General features: G+C 50.2%; 1 protein-coding gene across 2 annotated transcripts; it reads left to right on the top strand.

The window, feature by feature from the left end:
* Positions 1-459: 459 nt before the first annotated feature.
* On the top strand, positions 460-7,035 carry LOC135575705 (cilia- and flagella-associated protein 52-like). Of its 2 annotated transcripts, XM_065034374.1 has the most exons (7): positions 460-553; positions 1,176-1,375; positions 2,908-3,044; positions 3,567-3,695; positions 4,604-4,703; positions 5,159-5,233; positions 5,328-7,035. In XM_065034374.1, the coding sequence occupies exons 1-7, from the start codon at positions 487-489 to the stop codon at positions 5,328-5,330; spliced, it is 711 nt and encodes a 236-aa protein (XP_064890446.1). In that variant the 5' UTR covers positions 460-486; the 3' UTR covers positions 5,331-7,035. The 2 variants fall into 2 exon arrangements, with proteins under 2 accessions (XP_064890446.1, XP_064890445.1); XM_065034373.1 differs by having other exon boundaries at positions 5,159-7,035.
* Positions 7,036-9,194: the final 2,159 nt, after the last annotated feature.

Here is a 9,194-nt window from a genome sequence, read left to right as displayed (position 1 = left end):
CTGCCCGAACACACGTTTCTGCCTCCTCCTGCTTGCTCCCCACGCTGTGCCTTGGTGTGCAGGCACTTCAGAGAGCGAGCTGCGCACAGGGATTTCACCCAGGGGGACGGGCGGCCTCCCGGTCTTCATCAACTCTGGGGTGCAGCCCCACAGGTGCCAGCCCAGCTACCACCCCCCCGCTTTGCATCCAGTGCGGAACTCGTGGAGAATGAAACACAATCCTGAGCCCGCGCAGGGGAAGCGGAGGGGACGCGTGAGGGGACGTGCAGAGATCGCTCGCCCGTGTCCCGCCCGCCCTGGGCTGCAGCGGGACCCACGCGCGCGGCCGCTACGCGCGTTCCCGCCTCGGCCGCGCGGACACGCGCGGGGACCGGCCGCCTGGCGCCGGGGGGCGCCCGCCGCCCAACAGCGCCCCCTGGCGGCTGGGGCGCGCAGGGCCGGGGCGCAGGCGTCGTTGCGCTGGAGGCGCGTCCGGGCCCGGTGGCGATGGCGGCGGCCAAGGGGGACGGGGCGGTGGGGGAGCTGGAGCTGCAGGCGGCCATCGGCTTCAACGGTACCGCGGGCCGGGCGGGGGGCACCGTGGGGCCGGCGTGGGGCACCGTGGGGTGAGCAGGGGGGTCCTGGGCGCTCCCGCCACCCTCGCCCCCTCCCCGTGCCCGGCGCCGCAGGGGCAGCGCTGCCAGGGACCGGTGCCAAGTGAAGAACAGGAAAAGTTTGACTGAATTGCGGGGTTTTCTGTTTGTTTTCCAATTCCGCAGCTTCCCAGAACGAGAATAATTTGCACATGAAACCAGCTCAGGTTGCACAGACACTGTTGTGAGCACCGGGGATGGGGCTGGGCGCCAAGGGGAATGTGCGGCCTTGCCGCTCTGTTGAGGAGGTCATGGCAACCAGGGCTGGATGCCGTGTCCTCAGAGCCCTCTGTGCTGGAGCGCTGGGGCCTCTGCGCCCTGTGAATCCACAGAGCTGCAGGACCACAGCGTGGTCCAAACCTTGTCAGGGTGACCGTGCTGCTCGACACGGGGTTGTTCTGCTGAACAGCTCTGGGGAGAACTGGAAGGTTCTTTTCCTTCCCCCCCCCCCTCGCCTTGTGAGGTAAACCGTGGGGAGCCAGTGGTTTCTGCAGCCCCTGAACTGTTGGCAGCCAGCGGATCTTTCACCCGTTTCTCTTGCAGGACATGTTCCCTGTGGCCTCATCTGCCACCCCGACAGGGAGCACATCCTGTACCCCCTGGGCTGTACGGTGGTGATTCAGCACCTGGACACTAAGAAACAGAGTTTCTTGCATGGCCACACCGATAACGTGTCCTGCGTTGCCGTGTCCAGGGATGGGATGTACGTCGCTTCAGGACAAGTCACCTGCATTGGATTCAAGGTGGGTAATGCTCTGATTTTGTGAAAAATGCAGTTGCGATTTGTGCTAAGATGTTTAATGTTTACAGATATAACTAAATGAGGCACGGGCTCTGAACCTGGAAAAAGGCGGTTAAGTTCTATGTAAAAAGTTATGAAACTTGCTTATGATGCTATATTGACAGAGGGAACTAACATTTTAAGGGTTAACTAAACTTATAATGGGTGCCTACTAACGAACTAACACTTTAAGGCTTAGTCACACAATAAATGCTTAGTTTAGAGCTTTATGTTAAGAAGAACAGAACCCCATCGAATGCCAAGATGAGAAGTTTTACTGCACTTAGCTGTAACCTTGAGGAGACAAGATAACGAAGATTTACAGCAAAAGGGGGCGCCAGTCTGGTTTCGTTCAACTTGGCAGCTTGGGTCCAGTCAATTCAACATAATGAGCCAGAGGTAAAAAGTTCACTGTGATGAAGCTGAAGGAGCTTCATCCAAAGACCCCCAAAGACCCCTCCTCAAATTCACCAAGTGGCACTGCACAGGCGCAACAGGGGAGCGTCTATGGAAATGGTTCTCTGAGACTCATTTTAATCAGAAGCGGGGAAAGGTCATGAATATGTACAGGCGTTCCTGGGCTCATTATGAATATGTAACACCTTACTGTATTTCAGCACACTTCTTATTGTTTAAAGGTGTGCGTGTTGGGCGGAGCGAATCCCCCGCGCGCCCAGCGCTGTTTTGCTTTTGCTCTAATGAACACGTGTTTAAGGAATACAAGGAATTGGATTAAATGTTGCTTATCCATAGAAAAACCGTAAGTTATTTATGTCAGATTTTAACCGCTTAGTATTGACCAGAGAAATTGGAGTTGGCTTGCCAGTGGTGGGAACACCCTTCATTTATTTTTTCTTTTGTTGGAAAATAAATATCTGCAATGGGAAGATGTTGAAGGGAATGGGAAATTGTAGTTACTCCATTGCTGGATGTGCCTTTATGTTTTTGTAAAACATGAAGCAGTCTCCCTAGGACTGAGGGATTTTTAGTTCCAGTCCTTTTTATCCAAAGTGTTGTGGGCGTGTGGCAGCCAAAATCTCATTAGGCATTAATTAATAAATGCTGTTCTATTTCAAGTGAGACCTGAGTTCCAGAGCTGCTTAGGACTGTCAAAAGCCCTTGACAGGTACCTACCTGCATTTTTAGACCTCTGAAGTTCTTTTCGTTTTATTTTTGCCTATTTGAAAGACCCCAAGACACTTGGAAGGGATCAGGTTTTAGTGCTTTCAGTATTTTAAAACCTAAGTCAAATACTCAGTGTCTCAGGGTAAATTTAGGTGCTGAAATGAAGCAGAGCCACTCAAGCGCTCAGCTGGAATAATGCTTCTTACAGCACCCAGTCTGAAGCCTCTTTGTGTCAGGGGTGCCCAGGGCTGCAGAGAAGCTTGGGCTGGGCTCCTTCGAACAACTTTCCTGCCAGAGAACGTTGTTCTCCCTGATCCTGCGAGTTACATCTCATGCTCTGCCATCCCCCCCTTCTGCTTTGCCCCGCAGGCAGACGTCATCCTCTGGGATTTCCCAAAGCAGGAGTTACTTGCTCGGCTCTCGCTGCACGAGGGCAAAGTCGAGGGACTCTCGTTCTCGCCCAGAGGCATTTATCTTGTGTCCCTGGGAGGCCAGGACGACGGCAGGTAAGGATTTCCGCTTCTTGGCACAAGATTTTTGACAAGAATCAGATTCTATGGGCGGCCTGAGACGTTTTTCCAGGGAGGGTGGTGAGAGCCTGTCCCGGGTTGGCCAGAGAGGTGGTGGATGAACCATCCCTGGAGACATCCCAGGCCAGGCTGGACGGGGCTCTGAGCACCCTGAGCTGGTGAAGATGTCCCTGCTCATGGCAGGGGGGCACTGGGGAGCTGGGAAGGTCCCTCCAACCCAAGTTGTTCTGTGATTCTGTATGATTTGAGTCCTGCTCCGCAGAAGGGATCTGATAAATCCACGTAGCCTTGCTTCAGGAGCAGGGGATGTAAACTGCAATTCCACACTTTGGTGACAAGTTTTTTCTTGGGTAGAATCTCTACAAAGTTACTTCTGTTGTGTGTCCTGATAGGAACAGGCTGCAGGACAATAGGCTTTGTCTTGCTTTTGTTTTTTAGTAATTGACTTCCAAGCAGTGTCAAAAAGCGAAGCTGTTTCAAGGCTTTCTTCTCCTGCAGGGTGATGGTGTGGGACGTCAGTAAGAGAGGGGCTGTGTGCGGGAGCCCGGCCTCGCCGCGCAGCGCCGGCAATGCCAACGTCGTCATGTGCTCCAGCTGCAGGGACGAGATGTTTGTCACTGCTGGAAAGTAAGGGTTTGTTGAGAGGAACGAGCAGAGCGAGAGAACCCCTGGCCCTATTTCCTTTGACAAAGAGTCTTTATTTAACTACAAGGAAACTTAAGCAACTGTGTGCTTGTGTTGTTTCTTTTCACTCTGAATGGACTCATGAATATCCGTCAGGTTGTAGCTTTAAGGCATTTCTGCTTGTTCTCCATGTAACAATATGTTTTCAGAGCAGCACACAGGGGCCCACGTGCGTCACTTCTGCTCCTGATAGCAGGATTTTGTACTCAGCGTTCCCCGTGCAGTGTTTAAAATATTTAGTTGCCAGTGTTTACACAAGAAAAGCAGTCAATGAGTGCCCCTGAACAATGGCTAATTAATGTCGAAACAATGATGTCTTGCCGGTCGTTGGATGATCTCCTGTCCTCACCAGATGTGATGTACAGTTGGTCACTGGCTTGTAACAAAAGTTGTACAAAATGTCGCGTTTTGCAAGGATGTGCGGCAGCGCCCATATATCCAGGCTGACGTTTAAACGCGTTGAGGGCCTGCACCTCCCTGTGCATCAGGGACGGCTTTGGATGCTCTTGGCTGCACTCGCACTTATGAGTGCTCGCCTTTGCAATTTTAGCACTTTGTTAAATGTAAGGGTGACTCTGCTTAAAGATATTACATCGTCTCTGACATCGTCAATTAAATTGCACTAGAAAAGAATTGAAAGTGTCCTCACATATGTTTTTGCTGAAGCCTTAAGATTTTTGATTTACCCAGAAAAAGTTTCCATAAGAGACTTCTCTGATATTGTTCTTTTTCTCCGTATTAAAAGATCAGAATAATGGAGCCTTGTGAAGGTTTTTTACTTCTTGTAGTACTGAAAAAACTTGGAGGTTTCTGCATCTGTGGATTTGATCCCACTCTATTTGTTCTTATAGTTTCACCATTCGAGTGTGGGAACTCGATACAGCAACTAAAAAAATCCATCCATCTGAATGCTACGCGGGGCAACTGAGAAGAATCACCATGTGTGTTCAGGTACGTTTCAGCCAAGATGACTTTGCTAAACTAAGAAACTCTGTACAGACTAGAGAAAAACCACGAGTTTCTCTAATAATGCTGGAAATGTTGGTCCCAAGCGCGTGACGGCAGTGAAGTTCCTCAGCATTGTCCATGGCAGATGATCTCCCACGGCCTCTGGGAAAGAGTGTTCTGGATGCTCCTCAAGAGAAGCAGCACGTATTACGGTCACGGGCTCCGGCACCCGGATTTTTATGCTTCAAAATATGATCTAGATTTGGTTAGAAAGTGTCTGGCGTTCAGCAGTGTTCTGGATCTGTGCGTGTGATGGAACAGAAACATTGGCTGGGTTCCCCCAGGTGAACTCTTGACAATCCACTGAACTAAAGCTGTTGGTGCAGCCCAGTGTCAGGCGTGGGACACGGGTCTCAGTATCCAGACCGTGATCTCTTTTTCTTTATGCTTTCTTATAGATGACAGATGATGATGGTGATTTTTATCTTGGCACGACGAGTGGAGATGTCCTGAAAGTGAACACAAGCAGCAAGGTGCTGACTGCCTGTGGGCCCCAGAAGAAGAAGTTGAGCATGGTGAGTAGCAGCTCTGTGACTCCAATTCTGTCCTTGTCCTGCTCTTTGTTAGTGACTGAAGGTAGAGCAACCTGCGGGAGAACCATCACAAAGCGGATTCTCAGACTAACGCTTTTCCTGCGCTGTCAGTTCCTTGTGTCTCGGTCTTGATGCTGAAGGCTGAGCCCATTGTCCCGCCTTCGTTGAGCTTCATTTGGCTCAGAATTTGGGTTTTACTTGAATCTCGTGTGTCATCCCACAAACTCTGTACAATTAATCTGGTAAACGTCATAGAAAGTGAAAAGTAGTAATAAAAATGGAGTAGTTCCTGACTTTTTTGCTTCTTTTAAGAAGATACGAGCTGGAGTGAGACAGAGGACGTTCCTGGGAAGGCTGGTGGAAGCGCTTGTTTGAGAGGCTTTCCCGCACTTACTGCTGTAAGGTCCCATAGTCAGATCTCACAAATGTGTTAAATTGTCTGGACTGAACTTTTCTTTTTGTGTTTGTTCCCCATCCCATTCCCCCACTTCCCTTCGTCTTTTTGCTGTTCTGATTCTGCCACTGATGAGGCAGAGATCTTACTGAAAAAGGCAGTATAAATAATGTAATTCAAGAGTTTATTGTAACGCGTATGCACAATTTGGACAAAACAAGGTTGCACAGGGTACATTGATTCTATTGCTTTTTAACTTCTGAGTTCTTGACTTCATAACCCCAAGGGTTTTTTAACTTAGCTTTTTTTTGTCTCTGATTGGGACTCGTGGGTCTGAGCATCCTCAAACAGGAGTTATCTCCTGAATAAGGAGCTTCTGACCGGTGGTCGTACAAGAATTCTGCATGCAGGCAGCTGTAATGATAAAACAATCGGCACCAGCTAGAACACTTGTTGTTGATTTCTCGTTATTTGGTGCTATAAAAGGCTTCTTGTAGCGTCTCGGTCTGTCCCTTGCCTAAGCTGGGATGTGTTTTGCGACTGCGTCAGCAGCACGCCCAGCAGCGAGCAGCAGGGGCAGCGCTGCCGCGGGAGGGCCGGCTGTGCTGGTGGGGATGCCGCGGGGCCGCTGTCCTGCGGGGCAGCAGATCTGCTCTGAGAGCAGCACAAGCCCACAGGGGCTGTAAGAGCAGTTCAGCAGTCAGCCCCAAAGAAAACGCTCCTCTGGGCTTGTTTCTCTCAACCTCCTGAACTTTGCTTGGACAGGTGCATCCAAACCATGTACGTGCCCGTTCCAGATGAAATATTTATTGCGTTACAAATGCAGGCCCATGTCTCCGGGATAACTTGGACCCACTGAATCCTTTGAAATACAGTTCAATGTTGATCTGTTCCAGAAGGGTGGAGAAGTTATTACTTGTTTTTCCCACTTATATTGTAGGAATGCAAGTAGTTTTTTTCTGTGTCCCTCTTAAAGGACAGGAATGGATGTGTTTTGTTTTCCTGCTGGCAATGGTAAGTTCGCTGCAGGTGTGTCCCCGTGTGGGGACACCCGCACTGGCCGCGGTTGAGCCCCTTGTCCGGCTGCCCCCCTGCAGGGCTTTGCGTCCACGCAGGACCCGTGGCTGCTCTGTGCTGTCTCTTAGGCCAAGGTCTTGGTGACTGTCACCTCCCCTTCCAATGCCTGCGTGCTTTGAGTCCTTCTCCATCTCGCAGCACGTGCACCTCGCCCAGAGCCCCTGGTTGAAGCCGCCCGAGGGCCTGAACTCCCGTGTCCTCAGGGCTGAGGGAAAGGTGCCAAATGCACTTGAAACAAAACTTCACCAAAAATACACTTCTGAGAGCACTGCTAAAGAAGCCGTCAGGCAGAGTCACGAGCAGGATGCTGTGCCGTTTGGGGGTCCAAAAGAAAAAGCCGAGGCTCAAAGCCAGAGCACAGTCCAGTCCGTACTGTGAGGGGTTTTATCGTAAGGCAGATCCATAGGAACAGCATTTTGTGGCAGAGACCTTTGGAGCATCATGAGCTTCAGCTGGCATGGCTTCTGAGAGTGAAAAGCTGAGGGAAAACAGGCCCCTTGACTGTGCAAGAGGCTGACAAGGTGTTGAGGAGAAGGGAAGATCCAGAAGTGGGTCTCGTCACAGCCGCCTGCCAGCCTTGTGGACGAGCCCTGAGCTGGTAGGCGCTAATCTGGCTTCAGCTTGGGTTTATTAGTGTAATGTGGTGGCAGCTTCTTAGGATGTGGCACTGGTCGTTGGGGGAGCCGGGAGAGAAAAGGAGACATTCACATTGGATGGAAATAGCGAGGAGTCCTCCCAGTCGCCTCCTTTCCCCTCCCGCTTCAAACAGGCGTTCCTGTTCACAGGCTTTTCGGTCAGACGTGCTCAGCCCCGTCACCCCTTCTCCTCTTGCTCTCTCCCTCGCTCTTCCCAATGCGCTTCCCTTGTGCCCGAGGAGGGGAATTCACCAGGGCAAACCCGTGTTGCTGCCGTCACTGGGAAGGCACTGGGACGTTTTTCTCTGCAGTTACTGTCAGTGCCTCGGCCACAGATCCCCTCTCATACTTTCCAGCTCTCTTTCCCAGCTCCGTGCTGTGATTCCCTTTCCGCCCACCCCCTGCAGATCTCTGCACACAAATCATGCCTTGTCACTAGACTGTCAACAAGTGCTCGCTGGACACACGTAGGATCTCGTGTTTTATGGCAGCAATTTCCAGTTGTAGCCTCACCTCCAGTGCCGAAAGAGGTATTTTGCAGATGTTTTTTTGAGTCAAAACCACAGCGTTTATCAAAACAAAACTATTTGCATCCTTGTTTCCACACAATTTAGTCCATCCCATTGCTAACCAAGACATCTTGTGTATCTTTCTTGAAAATGTACCTTGCATTACCACTTGTACCAAAACTTCTCCCCTCTGGAGCCACGCATTGCAATGCTGTCTGTGTTTGAGAACAAACCTCTGCAACCCATGTTCACCAGTTGCACCGGGGAATTACGATCCGGTGGCAAAGCGTGAAACTGCAAACCTGGAGTCCACAGCCGCCCCACGCCGAGCACATCTGTAAAGGGTTTAGATACTGCGGGGTGAGGAGGCGATTCTATTGAAAACAAGGTGGGGCACCCTTAAAGGAACTTTGCCTTTAGATACATAAGAACGTGTTTATTGTATAGACACGATCTGAAGATTTCTTGGTTTCTGTTTCGAAGAGGAGTGGCAAAATAGTTTGTTATGATGAAGCAACTTGTTTTCCATCTGCCTGGAATGAAGTTTAAGTGCCTGTCTCTAAGGTGTATAAAGACTGGAATAAACAGTAGCATTCATTTTGCTCCCTGCCGCGGGCCTGAGGAGCTGTAAGGCACCCGTTGGAATGTGAAGAGGGATGTACAATTGCAAACGCATTTTCAGAAGTAGTTGGAGTGATTTGCATTGTAAAAAGAAATAAATATTGACAGGAGATGCGCTGGAAGAGTTCACAGAGCGCTCAGGAACTTTGCAAGAGATCCGAGTGGGACAAAAAGCAGGAATCCCTGCAGGAAGGGACCGGGCAGGCTGCAGTTCTGATGGGGTTTTTATTTACAGTCGTACTTGAAAGCGCTGGTTTCTTTGGGTGAGCAGTCAATAGTGAATGGAGATATTTTTAACCTCCTACGTTAGACTCTGCATTTCACCTACAAGAGCACTGGCAGGGTATGAAATAGAGCATTCATCGCAGCATTAACGTGGACTACTTGACTCTATGAATAACAAGTGCAGCTTTTAAAGCTTATAAAGCTGTTTACTGATGGTAATGCAAAGAACAGGCTGGACAAGAGAGAAGCACAGTTGTCAAATTAAGGTTGAAGTGGAACTCCCATGATTTTGAGAGCCTGGCAATGAATCCTGGCCGTTCTAAGGTTTTGGGTGTTTGGGGTTTTTTTCTGTCTTAATAACACCTGCTTCCCTCTCCAATGGAAGAACTGCAGAGAACAGCTTGGAACAATCAGAGCAGTGTTGGCAGCGCCGCCAAAGC

This window comes from Columba livia, chromosome 18 (genome assembly GCF_036013475.1).
Source record: "Columba livia isolate bColLiv1 breed racing homer chromosome 18, bColLiv1.pat.W.v2, whole genome shotgun sequence".
Lineage (NCBI taxonomy): Eukaryota > Metazoa > Chordata > Aves > Columbiformes > Columbidae > Columba > Columba livia.
Note: the sequence above shows the minus strand (reverse complement) of the source record. Positions and strands in the feature narration are given on the sequence as shown.

Bases quoted from the DNA above. Each gene is read 5' to 3' on its own strand.
- LOC135575705 (XM_065034373.1), top strand. From the start codon at position 487: ATGGCGGCGGCCAAGGGGGACGGGGCGGTGGGGGAGCTGGAGCTGCAG. The intron at 3,045-3,566 runs GTAAGGATTTCC...CTTCTCCTGCAG, and splicing joins GGAGGCCAGGACGACGGCAG to GGTGATGGTGTGGGACGTCA. The intron at 3,696-4,603 runs GTAAGGGTTTGT...TTGTTCTTATAG, and splicing joins ATGTTTGTCACTGCTGGAAA to TTTCACCATTCGAGTGTGGG.